The following is a 14,480-nucleotide window of genomic DNA, read 5'->3' on the forward strand; positions in this document are numbered from 1 at the left end:
TTTATTCCTGGTAGGAATGCAAAATAGTACAGTGACTTTGGAAGACTATTTGGTGGTTTCTTATCAAACTAAGTATTTTCTTATCATATGATCTAGCAGTTGTGCATCTTGGTATTTACCCAAAGGGATTGAAAACTTGTATCCACATGAAAACCTGCACAGGAATGTAGCAGCTTTATTCATAATTGCCAAAATTTGGATTTGCTGTCCAGCTGTCCTTCAGTAGGTAAGTGCATAAACAAGCCATGGTACATCCAGACAATGGAATATTATCAAGCTATCAAGCCATGAAAAGGCATAAGGGAACCTGAAATGCATATTATTATGGAAGAAGCCAATCTGAAAAAGCTACATGCTGTATAAATGTATAAAGGCAAAACTATGGAGACTAAAAAAATCAATTGTGTGAAAAAGGAGGAAGGGATGAATAGCTGGAGGGTTTTGAGGGCAGTAAAAATACTGTTTGATACGATGATGATATGTCATTATACACTCATCCAAGGGCATAAAATGGACAGCACCAAGAATGGACCCTATGGTAAACTATGGACTTTGGATGATTATAATATGTCAATGCGGGTTCATCATTGGTAAAAAAAAAAAAAAGTACTACTCTCATGTGAAATGTTGATATTGGGCGAGGCTGTGCATGTGTCAGGGCTGGGTGTATATGGGAAATCTCTGTCCCTTCCTCTTAGCTTTGTTGTGAACCTAAAACTACTCTTAAAAAAATAAGTCTTAAAAAGATAAGAGGAAAAGGAGTGTCTGCTGCCAACTCTTTGGGTGGCTTTGTGCTTTGAGTGGCTCAGTGCATTGCATATCATGGCCACATGTTAGAAAAATGATTAAGTGTGAAAGACACTGCTGATCCTAATGATAAAGCTGATGGTAATAGGTAAAGAAGGACTATTCTTGAAAATAAGCTAGAGCTAAAGAAACTCTGGATATTTAGATTTTATAGCTAGTTTAAAATCATTTGATTGTTGGAATTCCTGTGTGAAAAATAACTTTGTTATTGCAAACTTTGCCTAACTAAATTGCTTTTGTAATAGACTCTAATGCAATTGATTTTAAAATGCACATTTTTCTTTCTTATGACCAGAATTCAAATAAATAGATTCTACTTTTAGAATCACTGACCTCTTAAAGATACTGCTAATCTATTAATCTTTGGATTTAAATGCTGTTAGAAAGTGAAATGGCTGGTGGTTATGAAAATGTATTTGAAAAATAGAGGATTCACATTGTGATGTTCTGAAGCTTTTTATTCTCACATCTACACAATAATATGTCCTTAGCCAGTGGGAGGTACAGTAGTATACCAAGAGGCAGTATTACATAGTGATTAAGACTCTGAGTTTTAAATCAGACTTGGGTACAAACCCTTCTGCCACTATTTATCCTAACCTTACAGCATGTCATTTTCATCGATAAACTCTAGCTCCTTATCTGTAAAAGTGGGGCTCATCTGTAGCTTTTATGAATATTATGGTGGAGATTAAATTAGAAAATGTACGTCAAGCCATTAGTGCAGTGCTCAGTAAGTAGCAGGCACTAGGAAATGGTACGCATCGTGGTGATCACTGTTCCTAGGTGGAGATTTTTTTTTTAAAGATTTTATTTATTTATTCACGAGAGACAGAGAGAGAGAGAGAGGCAGAGACACAGGCAGAGGGAGAAGCAGGCTCCATGCAGGGAGCCTGATGTGGGACTCGATCCTGGGTCTCCAGGATCACGCCCTGGCTGCAGGCGGCGCTAAACCACTGAGCCACCCAGGCTGCCCCTAGGTGGAGATTTTTAAAGTATTGTGGAAACAGGTTGACTGTGTGTCCTTACATTTGGGATTTAACTATAACTGTGTACATTAGATGCAGATGGGAGAAGGCATTACATAGTTCAGTAGTTACATAGGAAAATACATTTGTAAAAACCAAATTTGCTTTGTACGATACTCAAAATCATGATAAAGGGTGAAGGAGTAACACAACTTATAACTGTAGTAAAGTAGCATTAAAAATATAGGCTTGTGGAGGTGGGGCAAGAGGGCAGAGGGGTAGTGTCCTCTGCTCGCCCGGCCCCACCAGCTCACCTAGGTGACTGTCACACCGTCCTGAACACCTACGGATCCGAATCCCTGAGAGTAAAGAGACAACAGCGGATGCTACAGAGAGAAGGGTTTTCGCTTCTAGCAGGTAGGAAGGCGGAAAAAAATAAAATAAAAAAGAATCCAGTGGGGGGAGGGGCCCCGCGAGGAGCCGGGCTAAGGGCGGCGGGAGAGCCTCGGGGACAGGAGAGCCCAGCCCCGGAGAAGGGGGAACTTGAGAAATCTGGGCGCCGGATTCCTCCCGAGGGAAAGGCGCTCAGCAGGGAAATCGGGCAGAACCGCAGGAGGGGCAGGGACGCCGCCAGTCTCCCGGGGGCACGAGGAGAGGAGGGGCGCCCGGGGGAACGCGCACCCACACCGCAGCCCATGTCGGTAAAGGGCTGGAGCGCCCGGCGGGGCCTCGGGGAGAAGCGGGTCGGGCGGGTGGTGGCTCCCGGCGGAGGGGCTGCGTCCTGCTGCCTTCGGGAGCCGCGGCCCCGGGAGCGATTCCAGCAGCGCAGGCCCCGATCCCAGGGCGCCGGGGACACAGCCCAGGATCCTGCGGTCCCCCCGGGACAGGCGGAGGCGGTGAGGGCACAGGACAGCGAGGACGCTCCTGCCGCCGGGCGATGTCCCTGCTGAGCTGACTCTAGAGCTGGAGACCTGGTGGCTGCCAGCGGTGGTGTTCCTCCTTGTGTCACCCTCTGCCTGGGAGAGGCGGGGCCCCAGGGAACAGAGGCCTCCTGGGGTAAACAGCTCCCGCTGAGCCCGGCACCCGGCAGGGGGCAGTGCATCCCCCGAGGTGCACACACCTGAGAATCAGCACAGCAGGCCCCTCCCCCAGAGACCAGCTGGAGGGACTGGGAAAGAGCAAGTTCTGGACCAAGCAGCGCTAGAAAGCTCCAGGGGAAGTCGAGGGATTTACAGTACATAGAACTAGATGGTTCCACCTCCCCCCCCACCCCCCTTTTTCCAGTACGACTCATTTTTATATCAGACTAAAATTTTCCAATATGTTTTCTGTTTTCCCACCTTAACTACAATATTTTACCACCTCTTCAAGTTTCTTCCTTTTTGACTTCCATATTTCTACAATTACATGTCTTACATATATTTTCCACTTCTGGATTCCCTTCAACATACTCAGTTTAATTTTGGGAGGTATATGAGATTTGTTTTTTGTTTTCTCTCATTTTGTTCTATGATGGCAGAAGTTAATACCTTCTAAAACATGACCAGCGTGCACCCAGAACCAAGTGGTATAGCGTGCTGGTTCATTCTGTGAGATTCCTCATTCCCATTCTGCCCCCCTTTTTTATCTCATTTATGTTTTGGTTGTCACTGTTGGGGCCATCTACAAGTATTTCTGGTTTATATAAATTTGGGACTGAGCGTCTTCTAATATCCAGAACTTAATATACTCAGGACCAAGAGGATCACCCCGTAGAACCCCTCAGATAGACTACATTCTCCCTCCACTACAACTGATTTACCACCACCATCTCCCAGTCCCCCCCCTTTTTCCTCTCTTTTTTCTTTTTTTCCTCTTTTGCTTTCTTTCTTTTTTTCTTTTTTTTGTCATCTTTGGGATTCTTAGCCTTTTATTTTTTACTACTTTGTTTAAAATCTGTTTTTCACCTTAGTGTTACTTATGTTTTATTTTGTTTGATCTTTGTTTTCATTTTTTGGTCTCTGACCTCATCAGAATAATCTAGAGTAAAATTTACTTAGGTCATGATTGATATTCTTGACTAGGCTGACTCATATAGCCACTCTGCACTGAGCAAAATGACTAGAAGGAAGAACTCACCACAAAAGAAAGAATCAGAAACAGTACTCTCTGCCACAGAGTTACAGAATATGGATTACAATTCCATGTCACAAAGCCAATTCAGAAGCACAATTATAAAGCTCCTGGTGGCTCTGGGAAAAAGCATAAAGGATTCAAGAGACTTCATGACTGCAGGATTTAGATCTAATCAGGCTGAAATTAAAAATCAATTAAATGATATGCAGTCCAAACTGGAGTTCCTAACGATGAAGGTTAATGAGGTGGAAGAAAGAATGAGCAACATAGAAGACAAGTTGATGGCAAGGAAGGAAGCTGGGACAACAGAGAAAAAAGACCATGAGGAAAGGTTAAGGGAAATAAATGATAGCCTCAGAAGGAAGAATCTACGTTTAATTGGGGTTTCAGAAAGCGCCAAGAAGGACAGAGAGAGCCAGAAAGCATATTTGAACAAATCATAGCTGAGAACTTCCCTAATTTGGGGAGGGAAACAGGCATTCAGATCCAGAAGATAGGTCCCCCCCCCCCAAAATCAATACAAACCCTTTAACACTTCGACATTTAATAGTGAAACTTGCAGATTCCAAAGATAAAGGGAAAATCCTTATAGCAGGCAAAGACAAGAGATCCCTAACTTCTATGGGGAGAAATATTAGATTAACAGCAGACCTCTCCACAGGGACCTGGCAGGCCAGAAAGGGCTGGCAGGATATATTCAGGGTCCTAAATGAGAAGAACATGCAGCCAAAAATACTCTATCCAGCAAGGTCCTTATTCAGAATAGAAGGAGAGATAAAGAGCTTCCAAGATAGGCAGAAACTGAAAGAATATGCGACCACCAAACCAGCTCTGCAAGAAATATTAAGGGGGACTCTGTAAAAGAAAGAGGATGCCCAAAGAAATAATCCACAAAAACAGGGACTGAATAAATGTTACAATGACACTAAATTCATATCTTTCAATAGTAACTCTGAATGTGAATGGACTAAATGATCCTATCAAAAGATGCAAGGTTTTGGACTGGACAAAAAAGCAAGACCCGTCTATTTTCTGTCTACAAGAGACTCATTTTAGACCTAAGGACACCCACAGCCTGAAAATAAAAACTTGGTGACCATTTTGCCATTCAAATGGTCCTCAAAAGAAAGCTGGGGTAGTAATCCTCCTATCAGATAAATTAAAGTTTATCCCAAAGACTGTAGTAAGAGATGAAGAGGGACACTATATCATACTTAAAGGGTCTATCCAACAAGAAGACCTAACAATCATGAATATGTATGCCCCTAATGTGGGAGCTGCTAAGTATATCAATCAGTTAATAACCGAACTAAAAACATACTTAGATAATAATACACTAATAGTAGGAGACTTCAACATGGCACTTCTGAAAATGACAGATCTAAGCACAACATCACTAAAGAAACAGGGCTTTAAATGATACACTGGACCAGATGGATTCCACAGATATTTATAGAACTTTCCATCCAAACACAACTGAATTCAAGTGCACATGGAACTTTCTCCAGAATAGACCACATACTGGGTCACAAATCAGGTCTCAACTGATGCCAAAAGATTGGGATTGTCCCCTGCATATTTTCAGACCATAATACTTTGAAACTAGACCTCAATCACAAGAAGAAATTTGGAAGAAACTCAAACACGTGGAGGTTAAAGATCATCCTCTAAAAGATGAATGGGTCAACCAGGAAATTAGAGAAGAATTTAAAAGATTCATGGAAACTAATGAAAATGAAAATACAACCATTCAAAATCTTTGGGATACAGCGAAAGTAGTCCTGAGAGGGAAATACATTGCAATACAAGCATCCCTCAAAAAATTGGAAAAAACTCAAATACACAAGGTAACCTTGCATCTAAAGGAGCTGGAGAAAAAAACAGCAAATAGATCCTACACCAAGCAGAAGAGACTTAATAAAGACTCGAGCAAAACTCAGTGAAATAGAAACCAGAAGAACTGTGGAACAGATAAACAAAACCAGGAGTTGGCTCTTTGAAAGAATTAATAAGATAGATAAACCATTGGCCAGCCTTATTAAAAAGAAAAGACTCAAATTAATAAAATCATGAATGAAAAAGGAGAGATCACCACCAACACCAAGGAAATAACAAACGATTTTAAAAACATATTATGAGCAGCTATACACCAATAAATTAGGCAATTTAGAAGAAATGGACGCATTTCTGGAAAACCACAAACTACCAAAACTGGAACAGGTAGAAATAGAAAACCTGAACAGGCCGATAACCAGGGAGGAAATTGCAGCCATCATCAAAAACCTCCCAAGACACAAAGTCCGTGGCCAGATGGCTTCCCAGGGGAATTCTATCAAAGGTTTAAAGAAGAAACCATACCTATTCTACTAAAGCTGTTCTGAAAGATAGAAGGGATGGAGTACTTCCAAACTCATTCTATGAGGCCAGCATCACCTTAATTCCAAAACCAGACAAAGACCCCACCAAAAAGGAGAATTATAGACCAATATCCCTGATGAACACGGATGCAAAAATTCTCAACAAGATACTAGCCAATAGGATCCAACAGTACATTAAAAAGATTATTCATCATGACCAAGTGGGATTTATCCCAGGGATGCAAGGCTGGTTGAACACTCGTAAAACAATCAATGTGATAGAATGAAACTAGATCATTCTCTCACACCATACACAAAGATAAACTCAAAATGGATGAAAGATCTAAATGTGAGACAAGATTCCATCAAAATCCTAGAGGAGAACACAGGAAACACCCTTTTTGAACGTGGCCACAGCAACTCCTTGCTAGATACATCTATGAGGGTAAGGGAAACAAAAGCAAAAATGAACTATTGGGACTTAAGATAAAAAGCTTCTGTACAGCAATAGAAACAGTCAACAAAACTAAAAGACTACTTTCAGTTTGGGAGAAGATATTTGCAAATGACATATCATATAAAGGGGCTAGTATCCAAGATCTATAAAGAACTTATTAAACTCAACAACAAAGAAACAAACAATCCAATCATAAAATGGGCCAAAGACATGAACAGAAATTTCACCACAGAAGACCTACACATGGCCAACAAGCAAATGAGAAAATGCTCCGCATCACTGGCCATCAGGGAAATACAAATCAAAACCACAATGAGATACCACCTCACACCAGTGAGAATGGGGAAAATTAACAAGACAGGAAACAACGAATGTTGGAGAGGATGTGGAGAAAGGGGAACCCTCTTGCACTGTTGGTGTGAATGTGAACTGGTACAGGCACTCTGGAAAACTGTGTGGAGGTTCCTCAAAGAGTTAAAAGTAGAGCTACCCTTCGACCCAGCAACTGCACTACTAGGGATTTACCCCAAAGATACTCATGTAGGGAAATGCTGGGATACCTGCATCCCGATGTTAATAGCAGCAATGTCCACAATAGCCAAACTATGGAAGGAGGCTCGGTGTTCATCGAAAGATGAATGGATAAAGAAGATGTTGTCTATGTCTATGTATACAATGAAATATTACTCAGCCATCAGAAGAGACGAATACCCACCATTGCTTCAGCATGGATGGAATTGGAGGGTATTATGCTGAGTGAAGTAAGTCAATCGGAGAAGGACAAACATTATGTGGTTTCACTCACACAGAGAATATAGGAAATAGTGAAAGGGAATAAAGGGGAAAGGAGAAAAAATGAGTGGAAAAAATCAGAGAGGGTGACAGAACATGAGAGACTCCTAACACTGGGAAACAAACAAGGGGTAGTGGAAGGGGAGGTTGGTGGGGGGATGGGGTAATTGGGTGACGGGAACTGAGGGGGGCACTTGATGGGATGAGCCCTGGGTGTTCTACTATATGTTGGCAAATTGAACTCCAATAAAAAAAATTCCCAAAAAATAGGCTTGTACAAAATACTTAAATTTCATTTTTTTCTCTTTACCAAGTAGAAATCTGTGTTGTAACCAATACAAAGTTCATATTCTCAAAAAAATTTTCATACATTCAGAGAAGGATATTTCACTTATGATTTATATTACACTCATTTGTTTCCTGATAGGATGGGCAAATGTTAAGAAAAATAAAATTATGACTCAGTTGTAGTTTTAATAATCATTGTAATAAACTCATAGAAAGATGTGAGATATAGTATGTAGGTCCTCTGTAATTTTAGTTGTGAAAATTTATACACCAAAAGGATACTAAAGAGAATAAAGACTAAAATGATAGTAATAGTGGAATTTCTACTGAACTTTTTGGCTGCCAAGGGAAAAAGAGAAATAAGGGAGATTGTAGTTTTCATAGATAAACATGTTTGTCAGGAGAAAATTCACTTTTTTTCTGGCACTAAGTTATATAGGTGAAGTTACCATGTATTTATATAGGTGAAGTGTGAATGATAATTGTAGTCAGTGTCTTCAACTATGGGTTTCTTCCTTTTTTTTTTATTCAACTACAGTTTTAGTTTTTTTTTAATTTTTTTATTCATAGAGACACAGCTAGAGAGAGAGGCAGAGACACAGGCAGAGGGAGAAGCAGGCACCATGCAGGGAGCCCGATGCGGGACTCGATCCCAGGTCTCCAGGATCACGCCCTTGGCTGCAGGCGGCGCTAAACTGCTGCGCCACCGGGGCTGCCCTCAACTACAGTTTTAAAGAACGAATAAAAATGTTTGACTATTTATATAGCCCTAATTATAGTAAAGATTTGACACTTAATTGTAAATGGTGAAGGCCTTTCTTTTCTAAGAGTTAATATACCTCAAGTGTTTTTTTTTATGTTTTTATTTTTTATTTTTATTTTTTTAAATATACCTCAAGTAAATACTTCTGGTACACTAGCTGCTAACAGCTTGGAGCCTAGATAGCTAATGCCATATTCAGACTGCCTCTTTCAATCCCTCTGTAACTTTCTCAAGAACTGAAAAGCAGTTTTTCAGTATTACGGTAGGTGCCAAAGTATAGAACTTGTATGGCCATTGACAAGAGAATAAAATAGATCTTTTTCTTTTTTTAAAAAAAATATTTATTTTAGAGACAGAGAGTGTATGCAGGAGCAAGTGTGAGCTGGGGGAGGGGCAGAAGGAGAGAGGGAGAGAGAGCCTGAGGAGCTGAGCATGGAGCCCCATGTGGGGCTTAATCTTACAACCCCAACGTCATGACCTGAGCCAAATTTAAGAGTTGGACACTTAACTGACTGAGCCACCCAAGTGCCCTTCTTTTTTTTTTTTTAAGATTTTGTTTATTTTTGAGAGTGCGTGTGCACGTAGGCATGTGTGACACCCAAGGAGGAGGGGCAGAGGGTTAGAACCTCAAGCAGACTTCCTGCTCATTGCAGAGCCCCACACAGTGCTCAACCCCACAACCCATGAGATCATGCCCTGAGCCAAAACCAAGAGTCGGATCCTTAATGGATGGAGTCACCCAGGTGCCCCCCAACATAGGTATTTCTTAATCAACTGTCAACATTTTCTTAGTATGCAATATGGTCTTTTTTTGTGAACTATTTTGTATTTGGATTTTTTAAAAGGGGAGTATGTTTTTGGACTGTTTCTTTTTTTAGTTTCAGAGATTTAGAATCCTAAATGATTTAAGTTATGGATGAAGTTACAGAGGAGAAGATATTAGACTTCTCAAATTTTGCTTCTTAGGTAGAAAAAGCAAAGATTTAATGTCAAACTGTGGATTTCTGGTACAAATTGGGCACTTTATGAGCAAATTATAAGTTGAATTTTTATTCTTGTATTAATCTTCTGGTACAGAGAGAAAGACTGACTCAATACTTAGATTAATGTATTTAAAATAACTCTTCTTGAGTCTTTTGTTGTGGATATATTATAATCCCTTGAGGTAAAATCCATAATTATTTTTCCTTTTGCCCAACACTAATGTTACCTTAACCTGAGGAAATTATTCATACACTCTTACGATTTTCTAATGTATAAACTTAGGAACAGTGGCTGCTTCTCACACCTTCATGGGTTCTATTTGGGACAGGCAGCTTCACAGTATAAAGTGGATAGGATCTGAGCCCTAGCCAGGCCATTTGCTCATTTTGTCTCTGAGCATGTTATTGGAAGTTTTCTAAGGCTCCATTTGATCCACCGTAAATGGAGATAATTCACCTCACAGGGATGTTGTAAAGATAGGAAGATAATGTATGGGTGTACCTACAAGCAAATTTCCATGATGGCTTATAAAAATGTGTGGAATGTAAGTAAGGGTCCTGTGTTCCCAGCCCTAGGCACTTGGTGCTAGCACTTCCCTATGGTGGAGGCTCACAGGAAATTCAGAGGCAGACCTCGGTGAATCTTGGGAATATTTTAATTGCGTGTTGCCATTTGGCATGAGGGAAATGGACTGTAACATTTTATAAGCCAAGTTCAAAGGAGTAGATGTTTGTCAAAGCTTTGTGTAGGCTGGTCCTTTTTCTACAGTTAGTATCTTTTTCAGTTGAGCCTCAGGTCAGCTGTCTCTGATATTATAACAACTCATATGCCATTGCAAACTAATTTCAGGAAAACCTGAGGAGGAGATTTGATTCTTTTTTCATGAGTCCCATTTGGGCTTTTCTCCTATTTAGATTGACATTTTGTGACCTACAAGTTAGGCTCATAAAGTTCTATCTGGGGCTCTTAATATACACATTCTCATTCAAACCCCTTATATGTGTTCTTGTCCTTCCTCTAAATCTTAAATTGCATACACTCTACTTAGCAGACACAAAGGAAGCCCTGAATTTTCTGCATTCTAGGCAGAAAAGGTTGAGAAGAAGTGGATGTCTCAGGGCCACTTTGTGGAAAATAATGAGAATATAGTAGAGCATTTTATCTGTAATAAAGACTTTTGGCCAGGAAAAACAAAAGAGCAGAAGACTAGTGAGCAAGAAGCCATGGTTGGAAATGCTTTTCAATTCTCTGCCAGAAAAACTCATCTTTGCTTTGTTTTAATATTCCTCCTACTTTGGCCCTTACTTCAATTATGGCTTGTGTGTGTGTGTGTGTGTGAAGAAATCAGTTATCTTTCCTCACCTCCAAGTATTCACTCTTGTCCCCTAAATATCAGTTAAATTTGGTATGGCAAGTGAACACCCTTCATGTCTCTGTAATGGGTGGAGCAGATGGGAGCTTTTGTGTGTGACAAGATCCAGCCAGATACTTCTCTATCTCTTGTCAGTTCAGAGCACTGAGCTCTGAAAGGCTTTGCTATGTTCTCTTGTGATTTGTCTTGGACACTTACACTTAGAACATGGGTCTTCACATTGGTCTTTTATTGAAAGAACCATAGTTTATTATTGAAGGATGTCATGTGTCTTTAAGGTACACTTTTAAAATGTTTTTTTAAGAAATCACTCTCAGAGGGGAGGAAAAACAATTTCCCTTCTACCCTTCTGAGTTCTCAGCTGGAATTCTATAATAGATTAACATGAGAAAAACTATTGATTAACGTATATACCTCATGTACACATGGGAGATACTCAGGGAAAAATGGATAACTTAAAGATGTAGCTTTAGAATTCAGGATTAAATTTCATCTTAATAGGGAAAAAGGAGTGGAGATGTAGGCCTCTGAGGGAAAGTAAGTGGTTTTTAGGAATAATGATTGAACCCATAGAAGAATAGGTGGGAGATATGAGATTGTGACATGGTCTGTCTGGGTGGTGTGGACTTCATGACTGTTCTCTTGTGATGAGAGTCAGTTCTCCCCAGTTGATGAAACTCTCAGGGAAGGGACTTATGACAACGGAGTTCCTTTTGGAGGACTTGTCTTCAGGTAGATAAGGGGAGTTCAGAGAAAGCCTCTTCCTGTACTTGCTGTTTTCAAGTGTCTACAGATCAAAGTAGTATACCAAAGGGGCATATTTTGGGGTGGCTTGTTCTGCTGATCCTTTACACAGTCTAACTTTTAAAATTGGAATATTTGAAAGCCCTCTTAAAATGAAGCATGTCTAATTTCAGGCTTAATTTTTTAGATATCTATTTAGGGAAAAAACGTGTGTGTGTGTGTGTGTGTATAATATATGGAAATTTTGTCGTAAATGTTATACTCATCTCTCATCCCTCATCTCTCCCTCTCCCCACAACACAACACAACACAACACAACACATCAAGCTTACGCAGTTCTACATACTCCTTAGTTGCAGGCCTCCACAGAGTGGTGGCATTTATAGTGTCCATAAACTCTTATTTCTTTCCCTGTCTAATAACATTTATAGATGGTTTCCTTTTTTGCTCTTGCATGAGTTAGAACTACTTCCTTACTGTTGGTTGAAAATAAGATCCCCATCCATTGTTCAAATTATGTTAGGGTGGCTCCTAGTTGACACAAAAATATATTATATGCTTTAATATGACACCCATGATAAGTCAGTGGTAAGAACTTTCATGTAAGGGTGAAAACACATAAATCATTTTCATGCTATAGGTTTCAGTCAGTCCCACTTTACTTTCAACCTCGTTTACAACTTTGTGAGACTTCTGGGGGTCCCTGACACCTCACCTACACTAGTCTACAGAACTCCCCCTCTGATTTCTATTCCGAATGCTTCTTCCTTTTCACAGTCTTGCTTCCTGTCTTTGATAGCTTTGGACTAAGGCCATGATAATGGAGGTAGAACAGTCATCTGACACTGGGCTGCTCATACCCGGCATGTGCCCTCATCCCACAGCCTCTGGAACCAGCATGTCCGTGAGGGGGTGCAACTAGAATGTAAATCCAGGTCTCTACCCAAAACTCATGCTCTTTCTTTTTCCTTTTCATAGCAGGGACCCTTTTAAATGTTTTGTTTGTTTTTAACAAAATCTCTTCTTTTGTTCAAAAACGAACGATTGGGCAAGCTGTTCACAGGAAAATAGGAAAGAGGTTATTCTTTGTCCTGGAATTAACGGTGCTACCTGTATGTAATTTAGAGCTAAGTATCCATGTACTGAGGGTACATGTTCAGTTCATTTCCTAAAGGAGAACGAGATTGAAATAGTTTGGAAACCACTGCTCTGAGCCACAATGAAAGTGGCTCACCTCTACAATGAGAATACTACTTCTCTGCTCTTGGGATTGTTCTGTGGATTCAGTATGACCATCTTTGTGAGGGTTTTAGACTATGTTGTTGCAGAGAAAGTGTTCAGTAACAAGAAGCTTCATTACATGTTGTGAGTCTTGATGGTATTTTCAGTGATTTATTTTCATCTCTAGTATAGATACTTGTATTCACTAGTATCAGGAAATGTGTTTTTCATGTGTCAGTCCACTTACTTGAAATAATATTCCATTGATTTTGAACTTCTTCGGTTGCAAAATTGGCATGGCAGTAAACAAGACTTGTCCTCAAGAAAGTAGAAATGCAGAATCACCTGTTTGTGCGTGTAATGACTTACGTATGCTAAAGAGAGCATTTAAAATTCACACAGTACATACTTTTCAAATCTGGAATAGATTAATTTTCTGGAGCTATTTTGCTAATGCTTAGATATTAAAATAAGTATAGATGACATGGTGTATTGTGCTCTGATTTTGAAAGAGATTCTTTGTCCTATAAATTCTAACATGCCTTCCTATTTTATTCCTGCTGTTTTAGGGAATATCTTGGTAAACAGCTCCAATCTGAGCAACCCCAGACTGCTGCCGCCCGAAGCTGAATGTGTCCTCCAACCTCAGAATCTCCAGCCGTCGTGTTTAACCCGGGACAGAGTACCTGGAGTAGGAATCTCAGTAGTTAGGGTCAGGAGCAAATACCTTTTCATTTTACTTGCAATTATCTTTTGTTGTGTCACTTTTCCCAATGCTGATTTTTGTTAAATGTGTTTGCCCATTAAGTTGTATAAAAGTAAGTGCTTTCTGTTGCTAAGGAGATTACTGTCACATATACTGCTTGTAATTTCTGTATTTATTGTTCTCTGAAAATGAGTATAGTTATTAAAGGATTCTCACTTCAAAAAGGTTTTGCTCTTGTTCCTTACTCAGACTTTAACAACAATCATCTTTTTTTCCTAGCCAAATTGAGAAAATTGTTACAAAATAGTGAATGGTAAATAAATGTTAAAATTATATGTATCTGTGTCCATCCATCTACCCATCCAGCCAGCCATCCGTCTATGCACAATACACATTACAGCAATCCTCTGCTAATATTTAAAGAACTTTAAAATTCTAAATAGATTTTTAACATGATGCTGTGGTCCAAAAGATTTGCCTGTGGAGCTAAGTGAAGAATTTCAGCTTTAGGTTATTTTATTTCATTGATTTCCTGTACTTTCATTCTTGGATTTAGTACTTCCAGTCTCTTTTCTTTAATATTTTCTGTTTCCAGTATTGCCAGTAGATATTTATTTCTGTCCCCTTCCCTCTTTACTTTGGAACTACAGGCCTTCAGCAGGGCATGCATGGCATACATGTCCCCCTACTCCCAGATCTGAACCTTTTGTCTTTAAATCTCTGAGTCTCATTTTTTATTCATTTCCATTGTACATTACTGGCAGTTCTCGGAATGCTGAGGTGTTTGGTGAATGTGGGAAGGCTAATAAACTATTTTGGTAGGTTTTTTCTTCTGTAGAAAGACACTCATAGGATCCATCTTCTGTTTCAGCATCGAATATTGTTTTATTTTCAGCAGAGAGATCC

The 14,480-nt window shown here is 39.9% G+C and overlaps 1 protein-coding gene across 2 annotated transcripts in view; it reads left to right on the forward strand.

Moving 5' to 3' along the window:
- The window catches only part of ATP6V1H (ATPase H+ transporting V1 subunit H), a 135,612-nt gene extending 121,703 nt beyond the window's left edge, over positions 1–13,909 (forward strand). For both annotated transcript variants that reach the window (XM_055318350.1, XM_055318351.1), the window contains one exon: positions 13,438–13,909. In XM_055318350.1, coding sequence (XP_055174325.1) covers positions 13,438–13,498 — 61 coding nt within the window. In that variant the 3' untranslated portion in view covers positions 13,499–13,909. The remainder of the gene's footprint in view (positions 1–13,437) is intronic.
- The last annotated feature ends 571 nt before the right edge of the window (positions 13,910–14,480 follow it).

The sequence above is a fragment of the Nyctereutes procyonoides genome, unplaced genomic scaffold, assembly GCF_905146905.1.
Source record: "Nyctereutes procyonoides isolate TBG_1078 unplaced genomic scaffold, NYPRO_anot_genome, whole genome shotgun sequence".
Lineage (NCBI taxonomy): Eukaryota > Metazoa > Chordata > Mammalia > Carnivora > Canidae > Nyctereutes > Nyctereutes procyonoides.